Source organism: Rhipicephalus sanguineus, chromosome 2 (assembly GCF_013339695.2).
Source record: "Rhipicephalus sanguineus isolate Rsan-2018 chromosome 2, BIME_Rsan_1.4, whole genome shotgun sequence".
Taxonomy (NCBI): Eukaryota; Metazoa; Arthropoda; class Arachnida; order Ixodida; family Ixodidae; genus Rhipicephalus; species Rhipicephalus sanguineus.
This window is the reverse complement of record NC_051177.1, coordinates 216380029-216395106: the sequence shown is the minus strand read 5'-3', so window position 1 is coordinate 216395106 and position 15078 is coordinate 216380029. Positions and strand designations below refer to the sequence as shown.

General features: G+C 49.0%; 1 protein-coding gene across 2 annotated transcripts in view; it reads right to left on the bottom strand.

The window, feature by feature from the left end:
• LOC119384077 (ras association domain-containing protein 8) overlaps positions 1 to 15078 on the bottom strand; it is a 63478-nt gene that overhangs the window by 2674 nt on the left and 45726 nt on the right. For both annotated transcript variants that reach the window (XM_049412757.1, XM_037652358.2), the window contains exons 3-4: positions 13012 to 13286; positions 11453 to 11622 (exon numbers count right to left, since the gene is read on the bottom strand). In XM_049412757.1, coding sequence (XP_049268714.1) covers positions 11453 to 11622; positions 13012 to 13286 — 445 coding nt within the window. The remainder of the gene's footprint in view (positions 1 to 11452; positions 11623 to 13011; positions 13287 to 15078) is intronic.

Sequence of the window (15078 nt, the reverse complement as noted above, 5' to 3'; positions counted from 1 at the left end):
CATTTCCACAGGTACCGTAGTCGTAAAAAAGGACAAAAAAGAATTTCAGCACCTTCTCCGTCAAAAAACATGTCTTGGGACGTAATAGTGCCCCAAAAAAACTTGAAAAAGCAGTTATGGGGGCCTGTTTGGTAGTGAGGCTTAGGAAGAAACTGCTTCATTTTTTGTTCGAGTAGGCTTCGACACGATTATTGGCCGATACACTGCTCCAATTTTGAAACAAATCCATAGATTCATGCTACAACTACTTCTCTCGAAATTCAGAAAAGGAGAAAAATACCATAAATCTCGAACTTTAGCTATCTTGCATGCAATGGAACAACAATTGTAAAAAAATTCTACAGAGAAAAACGAATTTAAACTCAATGTATCACCGACACCACATATTGTAAATGCGCGAAATATTTTTTTCTTGGTTTCTTAAATGTTTCTAACCCATGGCAGCAGTAAACCATAGCGCTGATGGCAATGCGCAGAGGCGGAGGAAGCTTTTACTGAAGAAGAAAAAGTGGGACAGATTCGTCCCATTATCCCTCAAAGGGTTAAAGCCATAACGTTGTTTTTAACGTTCCGAGCGACCATAGACACAGGTGAGTAGTCGGCAATGTCCAGATGGTACGGGAGAATCATATCAATGGTGCTGGAGGGCTTGTGGCCGTAAAGCAAAAAGAACGGTGAGGAATCCAGCACTAGCTTGGAAGGCAGCATTGTATGCGTATGTGACAAACGGAAGTACAAGATCCCGGTTGGAGTGGTCTCACGCAACATACATTGACAACATGTTGCCAAGAGTTCTGTCAAATTGTTCTGTAAAGCCAGTGGTCTTCGGATGTAGTGGTGGTAGCTGCGGTGAACAATTTGGCATTCAGGCAGGAGTGATTGCAGCACGTCTGAGAGGAATAGATCACTAAGCAGTTGATGACATGCGCCATGGCAGAGAACGAAGTTGCGTAGGATGAACGAGGCAACATCTTTTGCTGTCGTGGTACACAACACAGCAATGTTATTTGACCATCAAACAGCCCCTGGACGTCTTCTGTGGTTGTCGTTGCAAAGGAGGACAGTTCTGCGCGGACTACAGGTGACTCAACAAGATCACTAGTAAGGCAGTGATGTGATAGCTGCGCCAAGACGTGAAACCTGCTACATCCTGCTACATCTCCGCTGTTCTGCGCCAAAACTGCGCCAAACTATAAGCACACTAGCGTAAAAACGTACGCAGCGCGCCGCCGGCGGCAAAACGCGACACTCCAAAGCTGCCGCGCGGCAAAATTTTCGTGCCGCGAGAGGAATGGGTTCTTGCATCATTTTTCGCGGCACGCCGCCTGGCGCTTTCTGGGGGACCTGACCGGACGCAGATTGATGGGAAGGCTCGTTAAGCGCTGGTTTGGCTTGCTCAGGCTTTTGGGGGCCGACATAACCCTCTCCAGACTGCTGTAAACTGGTGTGACCCCCCAGAAATGCACCTTGGAAGGAGCGGCTCGTCGCGAGCTGGTGTGACCGCACCGCCGTAGCAACATAGAAGTAAAATTTCAGTTGTTAGTACAGCGACATCCATACCTTATTTTTGCCCCCTTTTTTAAGTTCCGCTACTCGAACCAGTGTTATACCACTGTCAGTGTAAACGTAACCGGCTGATATGAATTTGTGAAATTCCCCAGCCGAATTCCACTGTGTCGAATGGGCAGAAATTTGGATGTTCCGAACACTTTTCCGCGTCGCGGCGGGTGATACGAACTTTGATACCGAATTCGTCGAGCGACGGCCGAGAGCAGAATGTTGTTAGCTTTGGAAGTACGCACGCGGCCAGCGCGCACACTGTCAGAACTGTGGTTATCGTTTGCCATGCACAACCGTTGTGGGCGAAACCACGGTCGCTCTTGACACTATCATGTAAGGCGACGACGAAACTGACGGAACTCCGAAAGTGCACGCGCGTCCAACGTCCACCTAGTCCAAGCGACGCTGCCTCCCGCAAACGCCGCGGACAAAAGTGCATAGATAGCAACAAACGACGTAGATTTGAAGGCACGTGCGCGGCCAGCGCAGGCGGATTGAAAACGGAACTACCGTTTGCTGCAACCGCCGCGCACGAAACCACGGTCGCCATCAACGCGACCATCGATAGCGACTACGAGCTCCGAAGGTACGCAAACGACGTAGATTTGAGGGCACGTGCGCGGCCAGCGCAGGCGGATTGAAAACGGAACTACCGTTTGCTGCAACCGCCGCGCACGAAACCACGGTCGCCATCAACGCGACCATCGATAGCGACTACGAGCTCCGAAGGTATGCAAACGACGTAGATTACGAGCTCTGAAGGTACGCGGCTAACGCAGCGGTAGATTAAAAGCTATATAGTCGTAAAAAAAGGCACAAAGCAGTGTCGTAGCCAAGGGGGGGGGGGATGCCCCCCCCCCCCCCTCAAAAAAAATTTTTTTTTTTTGCCACGGCATACAGAGCCCAAAATGACATTAGACCACTCTGCCGGCCCGGCCCCCACTTCAAATCAAGGAGGTGCCCCCCCCCCCCCTCCCCGAAAGAAAAAATTTCTGCCTACGCCCCTGGCACGAAGCCTTTCGGCGTTCGTGTCGATCTTCGGTTGTCACTATCGTGGAGCGGACTTCACTTAGTTTTCAGTTATCCTCATGCGAACCTTTGACGCGCGCTTTCACGGCAGCCAGCTGCGCCGTCCCTTGTTGGTCCGTTCATGTGCGTCCCAGAAAGGCGTACGCGAGTTCTTTTGACGGAAATGAATGTTTTGTGCATATATCGTGGTTTGAAAACAGGTTTTGCTAGTTTTTTGATGATACGAGATTTTGGGCGATACGAATATTGTCGCTCCCCCTTCAGATTCGTATCACCGAGGTTGTAAGTACAATCTCGGTACAACAGTACTGCAGTTGGGAAACCCTACCTGCGTAGTTTGTTTGGCCACCCTAAGCCATTACAAGACCGCAACGCCAATGTTTACTCTTACGGGGCTGTTCGTTGATCCAATGGTGTTATGCAAACACCCATTACTTTACAGAACCTTTTATTTAAAAAGTGTTCCTCCTTAATTAACTGTTTTGCCTCACACGGTTCATTTTTCCACTTGGCAGTGAGCTTTTAGCTGCTCGAAAAGCTGTTTTTCCTGCTCCCAAACGCGTTTTTGGCTGCTCCAAAAGCCCTTTTACCTGCTCCAAAATGCACTTTTTGCTGCTCCAAAAACCTGCTCCAAAACAGCTTCAGTCAATCACATCACTGGTAAGGACGTTTATCCACTACCGCGAATAGACGACGCGACTGACAGCCTGCAAGGAGCAGAATTTTTTTCTTTTGATTTTTGCTCGGGGTACTTGCAAGTACCCATGGCTGATGATTCTTGATCGAAAACAGCCTTTGTCCCGCCCGACGGCTGTATGAATTCAAAGTCATGCCGTTTGGACTGTGTAATGCGACCGTGACCTTAGAGCGCATGATGAATACCATTCTGCACAACTTGAAATGGTACACATGCTTGTGCTATCTCAAAGATGTCGTCATTTTTGCTCTGGACTTCTCCATGCATCTCTAACGCTTGCGGCATGTTTTGACACGTTTGAGCAACACCGGCCTACAACTGAATCTCAAGAGGCACCGATTTGAAGCACAGCAGCTGACAATACTAGGCTATGTTGTGTCCAAGGACGGAATTCTCCCTTATCCAGCCATGTTTCGGGCCGTGGCCGAGTTCCCCAAACCTACGCCTGTCAAAGAAGTGCGCAGTTTCGTAGGACTGTGTTCCTACTTTGACGCTTCATTCAAAACTTCGCCACTATCATATTGCCACTGACGAAGCTCGTCGGAAGTAACGGGCCCCTCAATTCGTGGTCGTCAGAGCGTGACGACGCGTTTGTGAAGATCTGTAGTTTGTTGACGTCTCCTCCCATACTATGCCACTCCGACACCTACAGAGGTACAGACGGACGCCAGTGGCATTGGCCTCAGCACTGTCCTTGTTCTGTATAAACCGAGGTTCCCTGAGTATGTCGTGGCATATGCAAGTTGTACGCTCACCAAAGCCAAGACCAATTACACCGTCATGGAAAAAGAATGCCTGGCAATCATCTGGGCCCTTACGAAGTTCCTACCTTATTTGTGTGGTCGCCCATTTGATGTCATCACCGACCATCATGCACTATGCTGATTGTCGTCATTGAAGGCTCCCTCAGGCTGTCTCGCCCACTGGGCACTTTGCCTGCATGACTACAATATTCATGTGCTGTACCGCAACGGACGTCAGCATGCTGACGCCGACGCCCTGTCGCGTTCTGCCTTGCCTGACGACAATGCCCACAGCTCAGTATCTAACATTGTTGTTTCTTCCATCGACATTCAACCCATTGCTACCGAACAGAGCACGAATCAATGGATCGCCTCGCTGATGGACTTGCTCACTGATCTGTCAGCAACACCAACCACTCGTGCGTTGCGTCGTCAAGCACACCATTTCGCCATCTGTGACGGCCTATTGCACCAACGCAATTACAACGCCGACGGCCGCCAGTGGCTACTAGTGATACCCCACAGTCTGCGTTCTGAAATATGCAAGTTGCTCCACTCTGATGCACAGTGCGCACACTTGAAGTATCCAAAATTTACCACCGCATTCAGCAATGATACTTTTGGTGAGAGACGTACAGTCAAATCTCGCTACAACGAAATTGACGGGACGCGCGAAAAAGTTCGTTGTCGCGGAATTTCATCTACAGACCACAAAAGTTAGGAAGATCTGATGATCATACTCGTCCTTTGGTCCCAGCAAGCCAATGCATTGTCCTTTGCATTTAACTCTCGCTAACTCGGACATACTTGGCCGCACACCGTGTGAATGTATTTTCTCGCGTATAACACGCACAAAATATACAGAAAATTTAGCGCTAAACTCGGGGTGCGGGTTATACGCGAATTTCGTTGCGCAAGTTGGCTCCACGGCAATGCAATGAAGGCGGCTTTGCGTCAATAGGCGAGTTATACACGTGGGTTATACACGAGCAAATACTATATGCAGGCTACCCTCGGCGCGTGCCGAGCGCGTAGCGCCGCGAAGGAGCGTGCCAAAGTTCGCTAGAGGCTAACTGAAAACGAAGTGCCGAAGCTCCGCACTACCACAGTCATAAGCGAGAGAACGGAAAGGCGAAACGCTTCGTGCCGTTTTACGACTTCATTGCCTTTAATCTTTCTTCCGCTGTGTTAGCTGCGTACTTCAGCGTATTCGCTATCGATGATCACGACGATAGCGACCGCGGTTTTCTGCGCAGCGGTTTCGGCGAACGGTAGTTCCGTTTTCAATCTGTGCGTGCTGGCAGTGCGCGTGCCTTCAGAACTGCATCGTTGCTATCTGTGATCGCATCTACTGCGGTTTTCACCGCAGCATTGCTTTGAGTCGGTGCGCGTACGTTGGATGCGCGCGCACTTTCGTGGTCGGCCATCATCGCGTCGACACGACCGCATTTGTGTTCGCAGCAGTTGTGGCAGAATGTAGTTACGCTTGGACTAGGTGTGCGCTGGCCGCATGTGTGGACTTTCAAACGCCGTGGATGTCATTCACGATCGCAGGGCTTGTGACAACGAGCAGTAGTTTTGTTTTGCGTGCTACGTCAAAAACATGGCGGGAGTTCTTGAAGAAGGATTCTTCCGCGGCCCGCACGCGCATCATGGCGGATGGACGATCTGTCGCCGAGCATCTCGATGGCAAAAAATTTACCGGAATGTGCGTGTGGGGGCAGAAAGCATGTCTCCGATGAAGACACGGGTCTTGCGATGCGGCCACACGGCTCTGGAAACGAAAAATGGTCGAGTTTCTAGCGGAATTTCGCGGCAATCCTAGGCGAGCTCCTTTTCCTTATATACGTGGTGGCCACGGGCGTAGCCTCGAAATTTTTCAGTTTTGCTTGCGTATATATACACGCGCACATACAAATGCACGCACGAACATAAAGTATGGTTGAACCCCCCCGAAAAAAATTTCTGGCTACGCCCCTGGTGGTGGCACTCGTGATAACTTTGTTCAAGTGGAAATACCCAGGAAAAGTATTCGTTGTGACGAGACATTTTTCGCATTGTTTTCTATGGGCACCTGACGGGGAATCCAAAATTATTCGTTGTGGCGGAAATTTTGCTGTAGCGGTATTCGTTATAGCGGGATTAGACTGTACTGCTACGTGCAGAAGTTGTTTGCTCCAGCCTTGATTGTCAGCGCCGAAAATCTGTAACGCACCTGTCACCAGCAGGTCTACAACCTCTACCTTGCCCTGACCGGGCGTTTTGGTGCATTGGCATCAATCTGTATGGGCCATTGTCGCCGTTGACCATCTCACGCGATCTGCCGAAACTGCCGCCCTCCCAGCGGCTACAGCGCGCAATGTTGCCTCCTTCCTGCTCCACTGATTCATACTGTGTCGCAGTCCACCCCAGGAGCTGCTCAGTGATCGAGGCCGTGTCTTCCTGTCAGAAGTTGTTGAAGCCATTCCAAAGAGTGCCACGTTGTTCACCGCAAGACTACTGCTTACCACCTGCAGGCTTATGACCTCACTGAATGCTTTAACCGCATGCTCGGCAACATGCTCTCAATGTACGTCGCCACCAATCACACAAATTGGGATGCCATTCTGCCCTTTGTCACCTATGCCTACAATACTGCCCCTCTGAGCACTAGTGGTTTTTCACCCTTCTTATTGTATGGCAGGCACCCGTTGCACACAATCAACACAATCCTTTCATACAAGCTGGAGCCATCAGAGTGTGTGCCTACTTCTGCCACAGCCAGACTCACTGAAGAGTGTCGCAAACTAATGCATTTTCGCAACCGATTTTTTGGACAAATTTATGCCCTAAAGTTTGATTTTCCAGATTAAAATAGATCGTTCCGAGTGATGCCACTCCATCTTGGAGTGGTAGGCCGTCGTCTTGATGTGGTTGACACCAAGCATTCGGGACAAAGTGCAGAAAAGCGCGGAGTCAAACTGTCAACCTCGATCTGTTGTGATGGTCTTGGGAACTCAGTAGGGGCTTATCCATACGGTGACTGACTGCCATGTGCGCCTCTGCCGTGTGTGACTGAACCGCGAGTCAGGAGGCATGAAGGTACCCAGTGGGGTCGCTGTGTTTCGCTGTACTTTTGTCTGCTGCCACTTGAGGCAAGCACGTGTCTAGCAGCGGACGTCAACATTTATGCGTGGCTATAGATATCACGCTGTGACGAGATGTTGAGTCACACGTATGCCAGGGCACGACAAGGAATGCAAGGCGTCTAAGATGCTGTGGCGAAATGGTACTGGAACGTAGGGGTGAGGACAACTGGTAGAGGTGTCACAAACAAGGGGAATAGCGGAGCCTGGAAGTTGCACATCTTCAAACTTGAGAGAGTTCTCTTGGAGTCTTAGAACGTGAAGTTCACTGGCCTCAAATTGTGCAGTAGCTGTTGTGTTGTGCGAGCCCTGGTGGCATGTGAAGACACCAGTGTGGTAAAGGTCCCTGTACATGCCACTGGGTGGGGCTGGGCCTCCCCCTGCCACCAACCCGGCGTGGCCATGCCGGTCATGTGACCTGTGCCTCACTGACAAATCGCCCTTCTTCCCCCTCCATAAAACCGGCTGCAATAAACATGGGAGATCAGTCTCCCATCAGTCTCGCCAAAGTTCAGTCTACGAGTCGTCACTCTACGCGCCCTCTCGTCGCTCAGCCTCTCCGATGGCCTGCCGCGGGGTTACGCCGCGCTCCTGCCATACAACACATGGTGTCGATATAACAGTAGCCATGGTTGCAAAATCGACTGGCGGGCGCTCATCCAGTATTGTGTTGACTTCTATTTGTCTATTTGGGATACAGGGGTGAGACGGCTGAAATTGATTTGGGAGCTGTTTTTGGAGCAGCAAAATTTTGTGGAGCAGAACCCCGATTTGGAGCAGTTAGCGGAATTTTTTATGTCGTCATCCCAGGAGCTTGAAAAACAGATTTCTAGCAACTTGGGGGGCCAAGTACATATTTAAATTGGCCTAGGATAGATGTAACACTGAAGCAGCCTTTGGAGAAAGTATCGCCAGGTATGAGCTATACTTCCTCTTTAAATACTATGCGACCTATCTAGCCCATGTAAGAAACGCAGGGTTCTACGAACTAGGTTAATTTCATGAGAAATTGAAAAAAAAAAAAAACAACAACAAAAAGAATGCAATTGCACAAGAATTGCAGTTACAAAGCGGTAGGCCTTTTTAAGATCAGTGATATAATTCAGCAGATTACTGCTTTGGCTTTTATGCGATAGCAATTATATGGACATTCTGAACAGGTTTTTGCCGTCGGCATCGCAGTCATGTTCCCGTATAAAGTCCACATCGATAACATCCCCGACCGATCCCCGCTGCACGGAGGGCGCATGCAATAACATAACACCGCATGCGAGGCCTGCCTTGATTGCTACTCATGCAGAGAGGAAACACGCCGCCCGTCTTGAAGGGGCACGAAGGAACGCGAGGGAGAGAGATGGGGTCGCTCGAGCGGCAACTGTGGACTTTTACTTTAAGGGGCGCGGTCGCGATCGCTGGCGTGCGTGCTATCTCTGCTGGCATCACAGACAGCTCGTATACCCTTCTAAGAGCTGTGATCTCAATGCTTCTCTCCTTTGAGCAGCCGTATTCTCTTACCACAGCGTTTTGTAGTTATGCGAGATCGGATCCATAAGTGTTAGTTAGCTGCCAGCCTTACTTCGTATAAAATTACAATTCGATGCTATTGCATTCATTGCTTCACTTGTGGTGAAACTGATTTTTTTGTAGACCTGCTTATTTAGCTTTTCAAGCTTCTCTAGAGCTTCCTGTAGGCCAGTGTTTGTAAGGAGGTCATCACAATAAGTGCCTTCAGCTCGGCCGCGCGGCTGGCGTAGCATCAAACCTACTGCACGCTTTGAACAGGTGAGAACAAAGGCGTGCTACTGCCGTTCGCTTCCCCCTCGTGCGGGACCGCCTTCGAGAGCGCGGCGCGGGCGCCAAGATACCTCGCTGCATTGACTATCTCATAAAGCTATCTTGTGCAGACTATCGCGTACGGCACTGCGAGCATAGCGCCATTGTAAGCATACTGCACGCTTTTATTACAGAACGACACAAAGGCGCTTCGCATCAGTCCGCTACCGGCTTCGGCTTGAAAAACCGCCAGAGTATTGTGGAGACGCACCGCATGCAGGAAGCTAGTTGTGGCCGCATTGATGCAACAAGGGTGATGCCTCTCCCGTGCACGGTATGGGTCGTAACGGTACAAATGCGCGTGTAGGTGACCACACGCAGCAGTGTCGATGCGAAAACCGTTGCGACTGGAGGAACACACTACGCATGCCACTTGATAGCGCCAGAAGACACAGCCTAGCAAGAGGCAGCAGCACGCTCGGGGCACGGCAAAACATTTTTGGGGCGCCACGCGTATTTACAACAACCCAGAGGAGGTTATGGCGGCATCATGGGAGCCCTCATTAGAAAGGTGCATAGAAACGCGGTTGGGCGCGTCTACGCGTTTTGCGAACGTCTCACTTTCTTGGTATCCCAGGCGCTGGGATACCAGCGCCTGGGATACCAAGAAAGTGAGACGTTCGCAAAACGCGTAGACATGCCCAACCGCATTTCTATGCACCTTTCTAATGAGGGCTCCCATGATGCCGCCATAACCTCCTCTGGGTTGTTGTAAATACGCGTGGCGCCCCAAAAATAGGCGAAACTTGGAAAATCATGTTGTCAACTCAGCCTTTTTTCCCAACGAAGCTGACGTGGGCATCGAAATTCTGGCTTTCAAGGCTGTTTTGGAGCAGTTCGGGCAATTTTTGCAATTTTTATGCTTTCAGAGCAGCTTGGCACAGGAAAACGAAATTGTATAAAAAATGCACAATACGCGCAGCTGTCTCACCCCTGGGGATAGTGCGTCAGCAACGGGGTTGTCTTTGCCACTGATATGCCGGACATCGCTTGTAAACTACGAAATATACGCAAGTTGGCAGATCTCACGTGGACTGAGGGCAGAGTTGGTAGCGGTCGAAGGACAGGTGAGCGACTTGTGGTCGGTGAGAATGTGGAATTGCCAACCTTTGAGGAAGTGGCGAAAATGCTTGACAGCCAAGTAGGCTGCCAGCAGTTCGCAATCTCTGGAACCGTTGATTTGATTTCTATCAGGTTTTCTTTTTTATTACGTACCTCAATAAGTTTCTCAGGGCAAGCAAAGCAGTCTTTTAATATATTGTGTCTGTAATTTGTAATAATTAAAATTTCATTGATGAAAGCCTAAGCAGCGGCACTAAATTCAGTGCTCTGCTAAAATGCTTCAGCAAGAAAATTTAGAAAAAGGCTCTGTCGTGCCCTAAGGTACCCATCCAGGAAATATTACAGTGAGTTTCACAGTGCTAGCACATTTTCCAAATTCCCCAGAGCCTGATTAAGGGACCCATGTGGACTATGGCTGTATCTTGGAGACCAGTGACAGTGAATGCATGAAGTTCGTTCGCTGTGAGTCTATCCTGAAACTGCCATTAGGATATCGCAAGAAACAAAAAACTTCCTGCCACACAGCCCGTCCACAAGCGCACACTTTCACTTGCACAGAGAGCATTGAATTGCCGATGGCAAAAAAAGTCACAGTTTCGCCGCAAGGGCGAAGCAATAAATGCAACAGCAAGAAACTGGAATGTCAAACGGAGAACAACAAGCAGCTCGATACTTGCAGCGCGCCGCTGAAGCACAAAAAAGGACACCCGAAATGAACACAGAGGTATACACAGGACAAGTGTGAACTAAGAACTGTCAAAGTTGTTATGTCTTTGTGCTCAAGCAATGTGCAATGTGCTGCAAGAGTCGACAATGTTTGTTTGTTTGTTTCCTCTAAATTATGGCATATACCCACTCTGAGGGATTGACCAAGACTGCCTGTCGACAATGGAGAATCAGATGCTGTTAGATATTTTTTTCTTTTAAACTGCGGTGCGTGGAGTGAGCCCTCTGCGTCTCCAGTCACAGGGGGCATCTGACGTAAGGTGTGCACAACGTTCTTTTTTTTTTTTTTTTTTCGTTCCACATCACAAGTGCGTACAGAAAGGGGCCACTTTGTCATGCGCGTTTCAAGGGCAGTTTTCAAATTGAAAGAAAATGTAGGAGCGTTGTGTGACAGAAAACACGCTCAAGGTCCTCCGAGATCTGCGTACCATCACCAGCAAATGAACATGAATAGCTCAGCGTTATTTCACCGGCGCATGGCGTGTGGTTGAGTTGTCTAACACAGCATGCTGGGGAGCGAGGGGTTGCTGGTTCGAATTTTTTCTTATGCTTTATTTTTCTTTGCGTCTTTTCTATATATATACATACATATACATATCCGGGACATGAAGGCGACGGCAACAATCCGCCGAGAGTGTCCATATAATTGCTATTGCAATAAAACACAGAGGGCTGACCTCATGTCCCAGCTGGCACAGGCGCTGACGGCACTGTAGCAGGCGTGCCTCACAGGTGGCCAGCTGCGAGCGTGCCAGGGTCAACTCGGAGTGCAGCGTGCGCTCTTCCTGCCGCGAAAGGTGCAGCTGCTCTTCCAGGGGAGGGCTGGCCTCTTCCCACGTACACAGCTCTGCACAACAGAACTAGCCATAAACAACTTCTTCCATCAGCATCAACAGTTGATTCTACCACAAGTGACCCACCACTGCCATTCTGTAGAAATGCGTTTGGGAAATGTTTCAGGAAAACTCAGCAGTTGCAACACCAAGACCAGAGACTTGCATGTTAACACGATTTGTGCGCACCAACAGCAACAGGAAAGCATATGCAGACCTAGACATTTTCCTCCGAGTGGTTGTTTGGCTTTTTGTTCACGTTACGTTCTTTCCCAGTAAGGAGAACGTGGTATGGCAGCCCCTGTCTAGCCAGGCGACGTGTAAAGCATGGCCACATTCTGGGGAGGGCAACAGTATATTTGTTTTATTGAGCTTGTACTCTCTAAAACTGATGACAATTCCTTTCCAAAGAAAAAGAAAAAATGCCGACCATGATTGCAGAAAAAAGTAAGGTGTGCCAACTTGGACAGCACTGACTCTGGCTACCACCTGAAACGATGCGCCATGGTGGAAAAGACGCTGTCAATGCATGCTCAGGAATCGCAGTGCCACCCACCATTCCGGTACACGTATGAGTATTTAAGCATGACATTCATTTATGCTAGCTTATCAAAAGCTGGCTCATGCACGCACTTCTACTGACGCGCCAACCATAAGACGTTTTTATTATTGTACACAACTAGGCATTCATAGCTATGGCTTGCAGACCATGTAACGTAGCATCATCAGAACACCTCACCAAGACTCCCTGAGATCATACATAAGATTAAATACGCAACCTTGCGTACAATCCTTATAAGAACCTCTGTATGATTGTGTGTGCAGATATTTTCATAAAATGAAAGATAATTAATATAAACCCTAGTGTTTAGTGCCCGTCCTGTCGTGCGTGTTCGTTTATTATTATGGGCTGCGGTGCTCAGGTTACCTCTCATTTTTCTTGGCAGACTTGTGTTTTTTACATAACCAACAATGCCATTGCACAACTTTTACAAAACCTCCCTGTAAAACCCTAGTTTGCTTGAAGCCCGAGTTTACCAGTTCGGTGGGCCCTAATGACACCCTAGTTGATACAGTGCACGTTTCATTTTTCAAACCTCTCCATCAAACTGCCTTGCACAGCAGAGAGCTTGTTCCTTTTCTCTCGAATGTTTGCATGCCTTAACAATGAACCCCTATAGACAAGCTCAACTTGTTGCCATTCTATCTCACATAGTTCTCTTCATATCACAATGCACAACTAGAACATCATCCATCAAATGTTGTATCCTCCTACTACATGTCCCTTTCTCCCATTCCCAGCCATGAATGGCACCACCTGTATTGTGCTGCATTTAAAGGTGCAGGAGAATGACACTCTTAGCACTTGTGCAACAAACACCTTCAAACATTATGTGGCTCACCGGCGTCCTTCTGGGCCAATTCCTCATGGATCTTGTGCAGGCGCTCCCTCTGTAGGCTGACCACCCTGAGCAGTTCAGAGTAGTCGTCGGGTGGCTGCTTACTGGGTGAGTCACCCAGGCCTTGAAGTGGTGGCTCCCCTCGAGGAGGCAACAAGTGGTGCGTGCCAGCCGCAAGACGCGTGACTGCCTCATCGTACGGCGGTGGCCGCCGTGGCCTATGCGATACCCTGTCCAGCGGGGGCGATGATGCCTGCACAGCTGCACTGCCTCGTGGCCTATGTGGGAAAAGAAAACCCACTCTTGTAGACCTTTTTACAGAAGAGACAAACAAGGCTTAACAAAACTGTGATCGTAAAAGAAGTGGGAGAGACCGAATATGTCCACATTGAAGCCACACAAACCAAAAGGTCTGTGGCCCTCTTTTCTGCCCAGATTTCAGTACACAATGGGATTGGAGGGATGCACCTTCGAATGCTTTTGGTGACACCAGAGTCCTTCAATGCTTCTCTGGTCACCAAACTCCGCCCGCAGTTTTATACAGGGACAGAGGCTGCCGCTAGGGTCACCGCGTTCAACGCGGGGGCATTCGGGCGCGCACGCTGTGCTTGGCTGAATGCTTTGCCGGTTCGAGGCAATGGTTTATCTTGCACCAAACCGCAATAATTCAACTACCACTCATACTCACGGTGTCTACCAAAATGACATTTCTAAATTCTCCTAGTTTTCCAGGTTTTCCCCGAGTAAAATGGAACATTGTTTTATGCCAATAAAGGCTGACACCATGTTGACCGATGATGTCATCTTGTATGCATGTTAATAAACAAGAATGACTTTGTTCCCTTCCATTGTACTTTATTGATTCCACAGTACTATTCATTTTAGAGTACAGCAAAAGCTTGATATAATAACGAAGTCGGCAACATTGACAGTTTACTTCGTTATATCGAAACTTTGTTAAACTGAAATGCTCAACTAATATGGCAGTCTGAAAATTTTATTTTTTTATGGGAAAAAAATCACTGCTGTTAAACCTGACATCCAGCGACCACGATTTGATACCGTGCCAGTGCGTCATGTGTAAAGACAAAAGAATTGCATGTTCAACCCACTACACCTATTCTGCTGCTGTGGCTTGCCATCAAACCTTGGATGTTTACCCAGCAGAAATATAGACCTTATGCAAAATTGCTGCCATCTAGCGGCCGCAGTGCGCATTTCCGCCATGTTGAAGGCTAAGCGCGCTCCGCATGTGCACACACGGAGCGTACTTATCGACGTGTGGCAGCTGATAGGAGCTGCAATGCCGACATATTTTGGTGTGCCGTGTTGCTGAGATTGAGGAAAATGGAATGCTGAAAAAAGGTTAGCAGGAATATAGCCTCCATGTGTTATTATAGGTTTTCTTGCGGCCGACGGGAAGCGGCAGATCGTTCCGTTGCGCCGGCTATACTGCTTACGATTAACGCCGTATTTTCGTTCGCCGTTCTTAATAGATGCGGTATGTGACAGCATTGGCACTCATCGGAGAACACTCTTTCGTGTCATGCCAGAACGAGACAGTTTTCGCGCCGTGTACTTTTGCAGGAACAGACAAACCGTCTTCGTGTACGAGGTCCAAAGCTGCATCGCGGCTACTCGCGCATGCCTGCGCTGCTGTTGACAGCAGGGGCGTAGCCGGGAGGGGGGGGGGGTGTCAAACCCCCCCCCCCCCCCCCGAAAATTTTCAGTTTGCTGGCGTATATATACACGCGCACATACAAACGCACGCACAAACATCGATAAAGCATGGTTGAAACCCCCCCCCCCCAAAAAAAAATATTTCTGGCTACGCCCCTGGTTGACAGCATTACTTTATTTATTTCATTTCGATAACAATTACATGTTAGACAGACGCGTCATCGATTCTCAGCGAAAGAACCGATTGTGCTGGAACGTGTTGTTTGTAGTTTGTTTTCGACTGTGTAGTTTAAAAAGGTAGCGTCTGGCGGGGTGCTTTGCGCGCGTATTGCTTCACTATGCGTATTTTTCAAGCATTTCATGTGCTATCACTGCCGAATTCAGAGGGGC